The sequence below is a fragment of the Equus caballus genome, chromosome 7, assembly GCF_041296265.1.
Source record: "Equus caballus isolate H_3958 breed thoroughbred chromosome 7, TB-T2T, whole genome shotgun sequence".
NCBI classification, from domain to species: domain Eukaryota; kingdom Metazoa; phylum Chordata; class Mammalia; order Perissodactyla; family Equidae; genus Equus; species Equus caballus.
In genome coordinates, this window is record NC_091690.1 from 260,538 (window position 1) to 276,131 (window position 15,594).

At 69.0% G+C, this 15,594-nt stretch overlaps 2 protein-coding genes across 3 annotated transcripts; one reads left to right on the top strand and one right to left on the bottom strand.

The window, feature by feature from the left end:
• The first annotated feature begins 1,187 nt into the window (after window positions 1-1,187).
• FGF22 (fibroblast growth factor 22) lies at window positions 1,188-4,304 on the top strand. The gene is made up of 3 exons (XM_023644270.2): window positions 1,188-1,489; window positions 3,026-3,129; window positions 3,220-4,304. Exons 1-3 carry the CDS (start codon window positions 1,276-1,278, stop codon window positions 3,412-3,414), a joined length of 513 nt encoding a protein of 170 aa, XP_023500038.1. The 5' UTR covers window positions 1,188-1,275; the 3' UTR covers window positions 3,415-4,304.
• Window positions 4,305-4,909: 605 nt separating this feature from the next.
• Window positions 4,910-14,066, bottom strand: RNF126 (ring finger protein 126). Of its 2 annotated transcripts, none has more exons than XM_023644268.2 (9): window positions 13,853-14,066; window positions 8,299-8,357; window positions 8,081-8,144; window positions 7,601-7,845; window positions 6,632-6,700; window positions 6,442-6,511; window positions 5,861-5,954; window positions 5,621-5,736; window positions 4,910-5,551 (listed from the first exon to the last, which is right to left on the bottom strand). In XM_023644268.2, the coding sequence occupies exons 1-9, from the start codon at window positions 13,925-13,927 to the stop codon at window positions 5,402-5,404; spliced, it is 942 nt and encodes a 313-aa protein (XP_023500036.1). In that variant the 5' UTR covers window positions 13,928-14,066; the 3' UTR covers window positions 4,910-5,401. The 2 variants fall into 2 exon arrangements, with proteins under 2 accessions (XP_023500036.1, XP_070128369.1); XM_070272268.1 differs by having other exon boundaries at window positions 7,601-7,812; window positions 13,853-14,035.
• Window positions 14,067-15,594: the final 1,528 nt, after the last annotated feature.

Genomic DNA, 15,594 nt, shown 5'->3' on the forward strand with positions numbered 1-15,594 from the left:
ATGCTATTCCAAGTCTGCGAGCCTCGCCCTCCGCCCCGTGAGCGCGTGGATGATCTCATGCCAGACATCCTCCCAGCCTCCCCTTCCCGGCCCATTTTCCAGGGGAGCCAACACAAACGCAGGGTCCCCTGGGGGCTGACCTCCGGGCTCCGAGTGCAGAGAGATGAGCCATGGGGACACCCCTGTTTCAGTCCTGGGTCCTGGGGCTCGGGCATCTGCCACACCCCTGCGTGGTCCTCCTGGGCCGGGAAGAGGGATGGGGAATCCCCAGGGCCAGCAGGAAGGCATCGGGTGTCCGGCCGGACCGGTTACCCCTCCAGCCCTCCACCAGGGCAGGCTGGTCACCTTGAAGATGTCCCCTGGGGTTGTGGCCACAGGACGGGCCAAGGGGAGCAGACGGGCGGGGATTGGAGCCCTGAGGAAGTCGCTGCCCCTCTCAGGCCTCAGTTTCCCTGCCTGTCAGTTACGTCTCTTAGCTCTGAGTCTGAAGGTTCCCTGGGTCCCCCTCTCGGCCCAGGGCACGGCCTGGCGCCCATTGGGGCCCGGGTGTGTCTCTAAATGACGCGCAAGTGTGGGTGTACACGGGGCCGCCCCATTCCTGCCACCTCGGACGTGCAGCTCTGGACGCCCAGGACAGGGTGCTGGCCTCGGTCATCATCCGTGTCCCCGTCGGTCAGCCACGGACACGCCCACGTGTCATCCTCCCGTCGCCACCTTCTGGCCCACCGCACTCCCCCCACCCGCCTGCCCAAACCTGTGTGCACACCGCCCCAACTGCCCCTCTGCTCCCCGCCACGGCGCCCACGCCCACCCTGCGCGAAGCCCGTGCCCCGCGGCCTGGCTCTCAGGAAGCCCCAGTTTGGAGGGAGGATGAGTCCCACCGGCCCGATCCCCTGGCATCTCCATTTCCCCGTCTCTGTGTCTCACACATCTGTCCGTCTGCCCATCACTCTCTGCTCCTCGCCCCGCAGGACAAACACGTGGGAGGCCAGGCGCGCGTTCCAATGGCCCCGCCCCGCCGCCTAGTCGCCCCGCCCCCGCCGGCGCTGGCCACGCCCCCGAGGAGCCCCATTGGCAGGCCTCCGACTCCCCATTGGTCGGCTCCCAGGCCTCGGCCCCGCCCAGGCCCGCCCCCTTTGGCGCTGGCCACGCCCACGAGACTCCCTATTGGCCCGCGCGGGGGTCTGGGTCGGGCGCCCCGCCCCCCGGCCGCGCGATGGCAGAGCCGCGGACGAGCAGGGAGGCAGGAGCGGGCGGCGAGCGGGGCGCGGGGCCATGCGCGGCCGCCTGTGGCTGGGCCTGGCGTGGCTGCTGCTGGCGCGGGCGCCCGGCGCCGCGGGGACCCCCGGCGGTCCGCGGAGAGCGCGCAGCTACCCGCACCTGGAGGGCGACGTGCGCTGGCGGCGCCTCTTCTCCTCCACCCACTTCTTCCTGGGCGTGGACCCCAGCGGCCGCGTGCAGGGCACCCGCTGGCGCCACAGCCCTGACAGTGAGTCGCTGGGGGCTGTCCGGGGACCGGGGAGGCGGCTACAGGGCGGATGGGCGGACAGTAACAACAACGGCTGCAGTAATAATAATAAGGATGAGCTGGGCCCTATCCACATGGTGGGAGGGGTGGACGGTGGAGGTGAGGGTCACAGAAGCTGCTGCCAGCTCAGCCCTGGCTCAGGAGCAGAGAAAGGTCTTTGCGGAAGAGCTGAGGTTGGGGGTCACTGGGCCCATTTACAGAGGGGAAACTGAGGCTCCAGGAAGGGCCCTGGAGCAGGCAGAGCCAGGCTCTGGGCTCTGAGCTCTGGACTCCCCACACTGCAAAACCAAGCCAGGAGCTGTCTGTACTGGGGATCCCTCTACTTCTCCGTAGATACCCATTTCGCAGATGGGGAAACTGAGGCACAGACAGGGGACATGACCTGCCCGGGGTCACATAGTAGGGGGAGTGGGGTTGCTGGGGCCCCTGGATGCCCAGAACCCCATCGAGTTGGAGTCCTTGTCCCTGCTGCCCCACCCAGCAAACAGTAGGCACTCAATAAGTGTTTGTGGAATGTATGAGGCAAGAGGAGACGCAGGGGCAGAGAGGTGGGGCTGGGGACAGCTGGGAGACCAGGGCGGCCGGCGACCCCACGGCTCTGAGGCCCAGGCAGGGGTGCCGGGGCCGAGCACATCGCTGGCCGCTCCTGAGTCACCATCGGGGCAGATAATGGCCCCTGCCCTGGCTGGCTGCTTTCATCTGGGGCTCCCGAGGCTGTCATTAGGCTCGTCAGACGAGGGCGACGACCGGAGACTGGCCGGGCAGGTCCATCGGTGGTGGGCACAGCCGGGAAGGGTGGCCTGGGACAGTGGTTGCTTCTCTCTGAGCCTCCGTTTCCCCATCCGGGCCGCGTCCTTAGTTCAGGCATCCTGAGTTGGGCCCCTCGTGTGCTGCACTGGGCACGGGGACGTGGCAGCCACCAGGACAGCCCACATCAGGGCTCCCAGAGCAGAGAGTAAAGCAGCAGGAGGGAAGGAGTGACAGGGAGACGCGTGGGAGCTGACAGCGGCCACTTCGCCTGGGAGGTCCGGGACCTCTCCGAGGAGGTGGGCCCGACAGCCTCACACTGAGAGGAGCCAGGTGCCTGGCCCAGGAAATGCACAGGCCCCGTGGGGCAGGAGGGAGCTCCCCGTCGCCTCTGGCATCCAAGTCCAGCCTGAAGACCAAGGGGCAAGGCCTGGACTCGAGTCGGCCCCAGGGCACAGGTGGAGCTGAGACTGTGGGCAGCCCCCAGCCCTGCTTCGCTGGACAGGAAATAGGGGCTCAGAGCAGCACGGGCCTCTCCCAGGGTCCCCCGTCGAGGGATGAGGCCGGGACCTGGCTCCTGGCTCTGCCACCTCCCAGGCTTCAGTTTCCCCTTCTGGGCAGTGGGCACAGTGGGCACCTCCCACCTGGGGCCGCTGTGGGGTCTGGCATACGGTTGGCGCTCAGGCAGCATTAGCGGCTGTCAGCGCGTGGAATGCACGGTGTGTGGACACCCCGGGTCCCTCCCCACAGGCGTCCTGGAGATCCGCTCCCTCCGCGTGGGTGTTGTGGCCCTCAAGGCCGTGCACACCGGCTTCTACGTGGCCATGAGCCGCCGGGGCCGCCTCTACGGGTCGGTGAGTGTGCGGGTGGGGAGGGGTGTCCAGCGGGCGGGTGGCGGTGGAGAGGGTGGTCTGGCGCTCGCTCACCCGCCCGCCTGCCCGCAGAGGGTCTGCACCGCCCACTGCAGTTTCCGGGAGCGCATTGAGGAGAACGGCTACAACACATACGCCTCGGTCCGCTGGCGCCACCGTGGCCGGCCCATGTTCCTGGCGCTGGACGGGCAGGGGGCCCCGCGTCGTGGTGGCCGGACGCGGGTGCACCACCTATCCACGCACTTCCTGCCCGTCCTGGTGTCTTGACCAAGGGACCATGGGGAACAGCCGGACAGATTCCAGAAGACGCCAGAGCCAGGCAGCCAGAGCCAGAGGCTGGGGGAGGCCCAGGCCATGGCTGAACACGTGTGCGGCCACTCATTTGTCTCAAAAGCATTAATGGAGCACCTACTGTGTGCAGGACCCCCACAGATGCAGCCTGGCACTTGGGGAGCTGCCATCTGGGTCTGCAGGAAGGTGGACACTGAGCTGAGCGGGGCCACCAGCGTCCAGTCCTGAGCTGCAGAGCAGGGCGGCCCCAACAGTGCACCTCCTGGGCTGGAAACCGGGTACAGCCGTGCGGCCATCGGAAGGTCCAAGAAGGGCGCTCCAGCCAGGATGCAAGTGGGCAGAGGCTTGGAGCAGGCGGTTGGCGCAGCGAGGGGTCTGGGGTCAGGGCAGAGGGCCACGCGGACACGCCACAGAGTGACAAGCCCCAGTCCCAAGACCTGTGGACGTTGTCACCTTGCAAGGCAGAGAGAACTCTGCAGATGGGTTAAGTCGAGGCCCCTGGGATGGCGGTGACCCTGGATTCCCGGGGCCCAGGGTCATCCCAGGGTCCTGAGCAGAGGGAGGCGGGGGGGTCAGAGGCCGAGATGGAGACGCTGCGCTGCTGGCCGTGCGGACGGAGGAAGGGGCCCCGAGCCCAGGACGCGGCGCCTCTGGAAGCTGGAGGAGGCGGGACACGCTCCTCCCCTGGGGCCTCCGTGAGGACCTGCCCCCCACGCCCCACCCCCACCCCCCGGGTTTAGCCCCGTGGGACCATGTCGGACTCCTGACCCCAGGACGTGAGATGACAAATTTTGGTGACTCGTCACTGTGGCCACAGGGAGCGTGGATATGGTGTCTGAGGCGGGTCTAATTAAACACAAGTCTCCAGAGGTGCTCGGTCCTCGCGGGGCGGGCAGTGGGAGTGGGCGCCATGAGCGGGCGAGGGCTCCATGTCCTCCAGGGAGGGGTGGACACACTGCACCGCAGACCCCCCACCCAGGGGGATGTCCAGCAGCCAGAGGAGTGGAGCCAAGAACCAGTTCAGACCCCAGCTCCAGGCCGCAGTTTCACCCTGAGCCTCAGTTTCCCTTTTAGGAAATAGGGATGACGATGGCCTGCGGGGGCCCCTCCTACCCCTCCCCCAACGCCTCCCCCCACCCCTCCCCCGACTCCACGTACAGAGAGCAAAGTCAGGGCACTCACGGGGTGCAGACTGCACGCTCACTGCGGTCAGGCCAGGGGGCCCCCCCGCCGGTGACCCTGCACCTGCAACAGGCCCCGTGAATGGTCGTGGGGGCTGCCATGGGGGCCAGGCAGAGGCGGTGCCTCGACGGCCCCCGACCCCTCGCAGACGGGGTTTGTGGCTTCACATCTGCAACAAGGTGAGGCTCTCCTCCTGGCTGACCGTCAACGGCCCGCGTCCAGGGCTCGGCGGGGACGGCGGTGTGGACAGTGTGGGCCGGCACAGAAGGAACACGCCGACCGCCGCCTCTTTCCACGTAGGTGTATTTTAATAGCTTTCCAGACACAAGCAAGGCTTCCTGTGAAGACACCCCGGGGCCGTGCTGCTCTCGCTTGGTTCTGGTTCTGCGGGTCGTGCTCGGTCGCTGTGCTGTCCCAGGCCGTCCTTTGGTCCCGAGTCCCCGCGAGCGGCTCCACCCTGTGCTTCCACAGATCATGCGGGCCCGCGAGTGAGCTCAACGTCCATTTATTTCAAAGCAGTAATAATTTAAAATTATAAAAACCTTTCCACCGCCGAACACGTAGAGAGCGAGGTTAGACAGACGGGGCAGGCCGGACGCCGGGGCCACGTGTGCCTGTGCCCCTCGCAGGCCCGCGGGCCGTCTGGGAGGGCAAGCTTCCCCACGGCGGGAGGCAGCGGGTGCTCCAGCCTCTGCCCGCAGCAAGCGCGGCCGCCCCACAGTCCTGGCCCCGTGGGGCCTCCCAGGCTGGGCCGTGGGCCCTGTGCGCACGTGGACGCCGTTCAGGCGCTGCTGGCTGGGTTCTCGCTGCCTGGGGAGCTGGAGGAGGACGAGGACGAGGACGAGGAGAAGGCCACGCCGCCCAGGCCCGGGGGATCGGTGGCTGTGTTCCGTCCCGTGAGACTCTTCCGGCAGACGGGGCAGCTGTCATGCTTCGGGGACAGAGGGGGCGGTCAGCGGCGGCGGGGCGGGGAGGGGGCGCGGCCCGCCCGCCCGCTCACCTGCTCCAGCCAGGGCACGATGCAGCCGTCATGGAACAGGTGGTTGCAGGGCAGCTGCCGCACACGCTCGCCCAGCCGGTAGTCGTCCTTGCACACCGGGCACTCCAGCCCGCAGCCTGCGGCGGGACGAGCGGCCATGACACCGAGACCTACACACGTGGCCTCAGGAGCCCCCGCCAGAGGCCCTACTGGGGAACCTCCCCCGCAGGATGACCCCGTCCCCAGGCGCGAGACACCCACCTACATGCTCCTCGGTGACGGGGACGGTGGGGAGGGCCTGGATCTTCTCCTTGTCGGCGGGCGGGGGGCCCGTGTTCTCAAACTGGTTGAGGAGCTGAAAGACAACAGGCCGGGTGCGCGGGCGGGGCGGGCGGCCCGGGACGCGAGGCCGCGTCACCAGCAGGAGCTCCATGGGAGCCCTCTGTCCTGGTCCCCAAACACCCCCAAGCCTATCTCGTCAGTGTCACCTCGCACTGGGAGCACCACGGCCAGGGGACAGCACAGCCCTCCCGGGGGCTCAGCCACAGCCTGGCGCCCGTGTCCCAGGGACAAGACACTCAGCCGGCTCAGCAGGGAGGGGCCCTGACAAGGCGACACCCCCGCCTCACCGGTGCCGCCAATGTCACAAGGAGCACAGGCCCTGAAGACCCGCGTGACACAAGGCCCGGATTCGTGGGTCCCCTGCCCCATGGTGCGGGGACGGCCGTCTGGCCAGCGCCTGCAGCCTTGGGAGGGAGGGCGGCTGAGCCGGGGCCACATGTCGTCCTCCAGGGAGTGCAGCCCGTCAGGCCCTGGCGGGAGGAGCGAGGAGGCCCCCGTACCTGCGTGATGATGGCGTCCAGGCCATTGGCCCCCCAGGCGTAGTCCATCGGGTTCGAGTGCAGGACGCCCCTGAGCAGAGAGGCCGGGGTTGAGGGGCAGGGGGCATGGGAGACCCGCCTGCTCACCAGGGGCCCAGGGCGGAGAGGCCGAGGTCGAGGGGCGGGGGACGTGGGGGACCCGCCTGCTCACCAGGGGCCCAGGCCCAGGTTGGGGATGGTGGCGGGGGTGATGATGCCGTTGACCAGCTGCTGGATGATCCTGGAACAGAGCGCCAGCGCCGTCAGGGCCATGAGGAGGCAGGGCACGTCCGCGTGCGCACCCGCAGCGCCTCCAGGAAGTGTTTCCAAAGACGAGATGCCCGGCCAGGAAAGGAAGCCACATAAGAAGCCGTAGATGCCCCTATGCCTGCGGCCTGGACGGCGGTGTCACCGGTCACCACCCCAGACCCCACCTCACCCCGGGCGTGTCCTGGGCACCCGGAGCCACCAGGAGCCCCAGCTCGGCCCTGCTGTACCGTTTGCAGCAACCACAAAACACAGCGGCGGAAGTCATGGCGAGGTCACAGGGGACCCAGGGCCCGAGCGGGGTGGTGTGGGAGCCGTGGACACCTGGGCATCAGGGACGGGCTGTGTCCTGAGCCGGGAAGCCCTCCCACTCTCGGAGGGGAACCGGGCGGGAGTGCAGGCTCCTCAAGTCAGGGGAGGGTCACGGACACGGTCCATCCGCAGAGATGGGGGAGAGGCCCTGTGTCCGGGGGGACGGGGCTGGGGGTGGACGCTCGGGTCATTTGTCCCTGTGGACAACAGTCCGTCCTCTGTGTCCCCGGTTAGACAAGCCGACCCAGTGCTGACCCTGCACCTGGGTGGGGGCTGGGGGCTCAGTGATGTGGTGGGGGCATCTGAGGGGTGCAGACCCCTCTCAGCAAGGTGACGGGGGCACTCAGTGACATGAGGCCCACAGCCTGCCCAGGTGCTGCCGCGTCTTCAGCCCCCGGCCCCCGAACCCCGTCCTGCATGGTGGGCTCGGGCAGTGCTGCCCAGAGACCAGCCGAGGGCCAGCACCCACACCCCCAAGCCCACAGAACCTTCCGGAAGGCGGACACTGCTCCGCCTGAGCAGGGCGGGCAGGCTGGCAGCCCCGCGAGCGCCCCGCCCTCACCCTTCCAGCGTGGGGACGCCCTCGTGCCGGCCGGTGGCCCGCCGAGCAGTGAGGCGGGCGCGGGGCTGCCGGGCACCGTAGCGGTGGCGGGAGTGCGGCTCCCTCTCCCGCCGGCCCTCAGGGTCCCTGCCGTCGTCGGTCTGCGCCCCGGGGGGCAGCGTGGGAATCTCGAAGCTGTCGTCAAAGATGCCAAAGGCGAACTGCCCGTAGCCCTGCGGCAGCGTGAAGAGGTGCTGGTCCACGTTCTGTGGGGAGCGGGGCGCCGTGACCGCGGGCAGGAGCCGCGCAGATGCTGGGCTGGTCAGGGCTCCAGGGGGTGGGGAGAAGGGACAGCCCCGCGTGGGGCAGGTAAGAGGAACCCCGTGGGGAGCTGGGCGCCAGCCTGTCCGAGGGAGGCCCGCGGCTGCCGACAGGGGGCTGTGCCCACTCCTCCCGCTAGTGAGAGGCACCACCCGTGTCCTGGGGGCTGGGCCGACTCACCTCGAACGGCTGCCGGCCCTGGTCCAAGGGGGCCGTGGAGGGGCCTGAGCTGCTCTCTGCGCTCCTGGGGGACGCGGCACAGTCAGCGGCGGGTGGCCCGCAGGACAGGGCAGGACACCCCGCGCCCTGGACAGAACCCGACAGCAGGGACCTCTGCTGCCGGCTGCCTGGGACCCGCCCGCCCGCCACACCTGCTCCCCGCAGCCCGAACGTGTTACCTGGGCTCTTCCGGAAGCTCCTCGATGAACCCGGACTCGCATCGCGGGCAGATATAGTCCTGTGGGAGGAGAGCAAGTGAGGGCGACGCGGGGGCCCGGCCATGTGGGGGCGTCTGCAGCTTGCAGGACACCTGGCCTGGCCCCAGGGAGTGGCGGATAGGAGCCAGGCTGGCGGGGCCGGTGCACGGATGTTCGGCAGCCATAGCTGCATCCCTGCATCCCCACAGCCAGGAGCTGGGGTCGGACCCCGTGACCGCCCGGAGGGTCAGCCTGCAGTCCCCTCAGTGACAGACGTCATGGGGTTTCAGGGCCTCCACTCGGCCACATCCCACCCGCTGATTGGGGCTCTGACGAGGCTTGCAGCAAAGAGGCCAGTGAACATTCCTGACTCAGGGGACATGAGGATGCCCCAAATGACCCCATGCCCGTGCCGAGACGCGGCCCCGGAGACAGGGCGAGCGCCTGTCTGAGGGCCTCGGGCTCTCAGAACAGATCGGCTCCCGGGAAGGCAGCCGCCGAGGGCAGGAAGCACCACCCAGGCCGAGGGACCAGCCTGCGGACATCCCACAGCAGCATCTCTAGAACCTTTTGGCAGCCCCAGCATGTGGCCAGCGACCTCCAGCTGGAGCGAGACCCAGGCACACAGCCAACACCCCCTGCAAGGCCCCCACCTTCACGGGCCCACCCAGACCACCAGCCAGGTGGCAGACGGAGAGCGCACGGCAGCCCGGGGATGGGGAGGGACATCAGCGCCAAAACCGAGCCACATGTTGTCAGTCGGGGGCTGCACAGGTGTCCCTAAGACCACACAAATGGACGGGACACCAGCCCAGGCTGCCTCTGCCCAGGGACATTTCCACGCGCGGCCCCGTGTGCAGAGTGTGAGAAAGTGCGGGCTGTTCACGTCCAGGGCCTGAATCGCAGCTGGTGGTGGCCCACCCTCAACAGAGAGCAACACCACGGGCGATGCACGGGCCTTCCCTGTGGGGTTCCTGGGGGAGCGCCGGGCACCTCTGCGAGGACAGCAGGTGCACCGCGGCGCATGCCATGGTCCCACCTGCTTCTGCTGCCGAAAGCAAAGGGGCGTCAGAGGCAAGGGGCGCCGTCTGAGCTGAGCGAGGAGGCAGGCGGGAGCCACAAGCAGCAGGGACTCATGTCCAGAGTGTGAAAGAACCCTGCGGTCCAATGACAAACACACAACCCACACAATGAAAAAGTGGCCACAGGGTCAGAGTGGACCTTCTCCAAAGGAAACTCAGGACAGCAACGAGCCCGAGAAAAGGGCTCAGCATGACAGGCCCGGGAACCGCACGCAGACCCCAGCTGACCCCGTCCACACCCACCGGGGGCCGGGCTCAGACCCAGGAGCCAGTGCTGGGTACTGGAGGATCGAGGAGGTGGAACGGGGGGCGGGCGGTCTCCCTGGGACGGTCAGCAGGTGCTCAGGAAACTCAGTGGTCACCACAGCCTGCAATTCCGCTCCCAGGCATGCGCCCGCCAGAAACGCACACGTGTCCACATGGACCTGCACACAGACCTGCACACGTGCACCACCGTGGCACAATGCACAACAGCCAGACACAACCCCAGTGTCCATCGACAGGTGAATGGATCCACACACGTGTGCCCCCACACGCTGGAATATGACACAGCCGTGAAAAGGAATGAGGCCCTGACACAGCTGCACGTGGACGGAGCTGAACACACGACGCTCAGGGGGAGCAGCAGACACAGAAGGACACACGGCGTGTGATCCCAGTGACGTGAAACATCCAGAACAGGCAGATCCACAGAGGGGGCTCATGGGTGCCAAAGGCTGGAGAGAATGGAATGTTCTGGAACTGGCAGAGGTGATGGGTGCAGGGCCCCAAGTGGACACCTTAGGCGACTAGGTCATCTCTCAAGCTGTCACAAACAACGGCAAGGCCAGCAGCCTTCTGCCCTCCTGAGAAGGAGCGTGGGCGCATGCGGCTGGAGGCCCCGTGAGTAACCACGAAGGTCATCCCTGGGAGTGGGGCTCCTGGGCCGGCCACTCCCCAAGGCCCTCCCGCCGGCCCCGTCTGTTGTTCCCGTCTCACACAGCGGGCAGCGCAGCCACACGGGTTGTGAGCAGGGCCCGGGGAGGGTGACAGACGGGGCCGAAATTAGGACGCCGGGAATCAGACCCTTAAATGTGGCGAGTCATGGACAAATCTGAGCCCTGCCTGGCCCTGGCACCAGGGGCCGCCTGACCGCCCTCGGCTCGGGGCCCAGCAAGGTCCAGGCTCCCAGCAACGGGATGGCAGGGCGGCATGAGGAGCCCAGGCTTCTGCCCTCCCTGCCTGTCGCTTGGCGCCGTCTGTCCCCTCCCTGGACCCCACGCTCTGCGTCCTGTCACAACACCAGCTGGCCGCTCCTACAGCCACGGTTCCCATGCGGAGCGGCCACCCCAGATCTACCTGGTCACCCCCTCGCGGAAGTCAGGTCTCAGCTCAAATGGCACTCCCGCCTGCCAGCCTCAGTCTCCCCACCTGAAAGTGGAGACGGCCTCAACCCCGGGGCTCCAAGATCCGCAGCTGCCGAGGACCGAGGGCCGAGGCCTAAGTGCTGGCTGTGTTGGCGCCCTGCCCTGTGAGCACGTCCCCAGGAGAACAGCAGGTCCCAGACTCCAGGCAGCCAGTCCCTGCTCGCGGGCGGTGGGGAAGGGACCTAATCTGGGGTCTCCCCCGAGATACCGTGCTCACCCCCGAGGGCACAACCCAGGGATCTTATGAGGTCCGGGTGGCCAATGGCAGAAACCCATGTCCCAGCAGGGGACCCTGGGGCAAGGTGTGTGCCCAGGGAGCAGAACCCTCTCCTGGGCGGGGACGGCCCCTCTCCTGAGGCCCTGACTGGCAGGCGCCTGTCTCTGGCCGGTGGCTCTCCCTGTGCTGGGAGGGGGTGGGAGGGAATGGGGCTGCCCAGTGCCATCACCATGGTAACAGCGGTAGCCAGAGCACCCAGGACGGACAGACACACAGGCTGACGCTAAATGCTCTGAGCACTCCACCCAAGACACATGCGGAGGTGCACGTTGGTCCTCCTCGGTGACAGGGCGGACGCGGGCTCTGGAGGGGAAGGACCTGCCCAGCTCACCTGCCAGGCCAGCTGCGGCGGCGCTCGGAGACAGCACCACCAGCATGCCCGCACTCCTGCACACCACAGATGGAGGCCCACGGCCGGGCGCGTACGCTGAAGCTAGGGAAACTGAGGCGGGAGCGGGAGAGGCGGATGGCCCTGAGCGATCACACTCCCAGTGCCACTGGGGTGGCAGGGCTCCGGGCACGGGGCAGACCGAGGGAATGATGATGCGAGGGACCTCTCCACCCCCACATTCCCCCCTCAGACGTCACTGGGAGAGACCTGCCCGGACCGAAGGGCAATGCTGGCCGGCTGTCACTGGGCCAAGCGCAGCATGTGCACGCCTGTCTGCCCCCAGACGTCGGGGACCCCATGGGCTGCCGGAGGCCGCGTGCCACCCCTGCATCTGTCGCGCACACACCCGGCACATGTGCTGACCCCGCGCCTGGCCGTCCCCCACCTGCCCGTGAGCTCAGGGACACTTCACCACACGGACAATGGCATGGAGAGGCCACCGTAGGATCTGCCATGACGAGGAGCTCGGGCGTGAGGGACGCGGCGCCCGCTCACCCCCCGGCAGGAACCTGCGTTGACTTAGGCCTGGCCTCTGGGTGAGCCCCGGGGACGTGAGCACGGCAGACCCTGCCGCCGAGGCTCCACATCCACGCCCTGCTGTCCGGGCACCAAACCAGCCATGCACCCTGCCCCCAGCGCTCTCACATCCTGGGAAGATCGAGTCCAGGCCTGTGTGCCAGCCGGCCCATCTGGTTCCTGCTGCCACATGCCCGCCCAGCCGGCCGCCTGCCCTTCCCTGTGCGTCTGGGGGTCCCACATGCGCTCCCCTGGACCCCCCAAATGCACCTGGATTATCTCACCAACCGAGGCCCAGGGAGGTTGAGCGCCACACCCAGAGACACGCAGCTGGGACGCAGTGAGCTGGGGGCGGCCTCCGTGGGGTGCCACGGCCGAGCCCAGGGCCCAGCTGCTGTGGAGACGCCCCCTGAGCGGGCGCGCCCACCCTGTCCAGGAGCGTGAGAAGATGCCCCTGATAGCAGCCAGTCGTCTCAGGGTGGGAGGAGCATCACAGGAACCCGCCCGCCTTCCCCCAGCTCTGCCTTCCCCCAGCTCAGAGCGCCAGCTTCCCGCCAGCAGAAGCCTGTTCCAGGGGCTCGAGTGCTGGCAGGGACCCACCCCCGCCGCCGGCTTAGGAGCCCGCCTTCCTCCCCCAGGACACCACGTGTGTCCCTACTGACAACATCACCGGGCAGGCCTCCCCGAAACCTACTCCAAACCCACCCAAAGCCCCTCCCGCCGGCCCGCTCAGCTGAACGTCTCGACTCTCCTGACTAGACACTTGCCGTGGCTGCTCTACGCTGGCACCTGGCTGGGGGCAAAGGTCACGGCTACCTTGTCGCTATCGGGTTCCACGACAAGGAAGTTCCTCCCGGGCCCAGTGACAGTCAGAAAAGGTCAGGGTCCTCCGGGTCCAAGGCCACATGGCCAGGAGCTGGCCACACCAGGCCCTGTGCAGGCCCGGGCAGGGGAGGCCCAAAACGGTGGCCGTGCACGCAGCCAGCCAGGCCGGCCGCAGAGCCACGGCCCGGGCCTCCCGGGGACTGTGGACGGGCCGCTGTGGGGCGATCCCGAGACCTGGGCCGTCCTGGGGCTCACGCAGCTGCGAGGGGCCGCAGGGCGGGAGACAGGCCCCTGCCTGCCACCATCGGGGCGCAGACCCGAGGCCCGGGCACAGGAAGCCGGAAGAGGCAGAAACAGGACTTCCGGGAGGCTGCAGGGGAGCAGGGCAGGTCCCAGCCCCCCGACTCAGCGCTCACCCCCGGCCCTGCTTCTATTCTCCCCTCTGCAGGGCGGGGAGCTGCCCCGCCGGTCCCTTCTCTGCACCCCAAACCCGGACTGCAGCTCGCGCCCCTTGCGCGGGGCTAGGATGACGCCCCCAGCCTCCAGCAGCAAGCCCGCCTCCAGGGACCCCCACCGCCGGGCGCGCAGGCCAAGGGTCCGGCTCCGAGACCGAAACGGCCCCGCCGCCCTCGAACCCGGCGACGGCGGGAGATCGGGGACCCGGAGCGCGCCCGGCAGGTGCGAGGGGCCCCGCGCCCGGCGGCCCCTCTCCCGGTGCGCGGGCCGCCTCCTCGTCCCCCCGCGGCCGGCCCGCGGCGGAGGTCGGCGCCCCGGCTTCCCCGCCCGCCCAGCAGCGCCGCCGTCCCCGGGCCACCCGCGGCGGAGGACCCCGGCGTCCCGACCCGCGCCCCCGCGCCCGCGCCCAGCGGACCTCCGCCCGCCGCCGCCGTCGGGCCCGAACGGGCAGGGGGCACCGGGCAGGGGCCTGGCCGCCGTCCACCGGCGGGGCCGGCGCGGCCACGCGCCCGGAGCGGCCCCCGCGCCCGCCTCCCGCGGCCCGCGCGCCCCCGCGGGCCTCAGTTTCCCGCCCGGGCCTCACCGGCAGGCGCGGCACGATCTCCACCGAGCAGCAGTGGCAGAAGTACCGTCCGGGCTGCGGCGACGCCTCAGCCATGGCCACCGCCGCCTCCTCCGCGCCGCCGGCCCCCCGCGCGGCGCCCGCCGCCGGCCGTTTGCTGCTCCCTCGCCGGCCGACGCGCCCGCGCACGCTCACGCACGGCACGCACGCCAGGCGCGGCGTGCGGCGGCGCGCGCGGACGCGGGACAGGCGGGGCGCGCGGCGAGAGGAGGCCGCGGCGACGGTGGCCGCCGAGGAGCAAACTAGGGAGGGCGATCCTCGAGAGGGGAAACAGGCAGGGGGCGGGGCCAGCCCAGGAGGATGCGGAAGAGCACGAGGGGCGGGGCCTGCGTGGGGCGGGGCCTAGTCTCCTTGGCAACCCGGATCACGGCACGGGGGTTGAGACTGAGGGCGGGGCCTGGGCCGGAGGCTGCGGCAGAGCCCGAGGGGCGGAGCCTGCGCGGGGCGGGGCCGAGTCTCCTTGGCAACATGGATCCGAGCGTGGGATTGGAGCTGGCGGCAGCGCCCAGCCCGAAGATTGCGGAAGAGGACGAGGGGCGGGGCCTGCGGAGGGGCGGGGCCTAGTCTCCTTGGCAACCTGGATCTGGGCGCGGTATTGCGGCTGGGGGCGGGGCCAGTTACCCAGGTTGCGGTAGAGGTCGGGGGCGGAGCCTGCGGGGGCGTGGCCGAGTCTCCTTGGCAACATAGATCCGGGCGTGGGATTGGAGGTGGCGGCGGGGCCGGTCCCCGAGGTTGCGGAAGAGAGTGAGGGGCGGGGCCTGCGAGGGGCGGGGCCTAGCTCCTTGGCAACCCGGATCAGGACGTGGGATTGGAGCTGGCGGCGGGGCCGGTCCCCGAGGTTGCGGAAGAGGACGAGGGGCGGGGCCTGCGCGGGGCGGGGTCGTTCCCCTCCTCTTCTCCAAAACCCATAAAGACCCCCGCTGCCCTCAGTCTTTCTCCCGGGTGAGGTCCCACCATTCTGTCCCCTCTGCGTCCTCACTGCTCCTGGGTCGCCGGGCGCGCCCTCACCCCCGGGCCTTTGCACTGGCTGTGCCTCCGCCGGGTGCACCGTTCCCAGACACTGGCGTGGCTCCCTTCCTCACCTCTTTCAAGTCTTCGCCCAAACGTCTCACCTGCCGAGAAGCCGTCCTCAGCAGCGCTCGTTTCCACCTGATAAGCTGTAGGGTCAGCCGCACCGCAGAAGAGATTTTGCATCTTGTTCCCGGCCGGACTCAGGCATTCCGTGAACGCGAGTGGCGCGAATGCGGACGGGAGGGCCTTTCCTGGGTCTGGGGGTCGGCTGCCCTCCGGGCCGCAGTGTGACCCACGGGGGAAGAGAGTCGGAGGCCTGCGGGCGTGGCCTTGTTTCCATGATGCTCTGGGGTGGGACAGCCTGGGGGCCTCTGGGAGGGGGAGCGCGGAGGAAACCTAACCGCCCCCCAAAATTAATAGAAACCGTGACCCAGCGCAGGCCGGGATGCCCCTGAGTGTCAGTCCAACCGCGCGTGTATGTCTTTGTCCACCCAGCGGACATCCACGGAGCACTGGCTGCATGCCGGACCCGTGGGGGGACAGCTGGGTCAGACGCCCCCAGTCCTAGGGTCGAGCCTAGGGTGGGCCTGGCTCTGCCTGGGGAGACAGACAGGGCTTCCTAGGGAAAGGGGCCTTGGAGCCAGGGCTCTGAGGAATGAGTAGGAGTTGGTTGGAGTTGGGCTCCCTGCAGA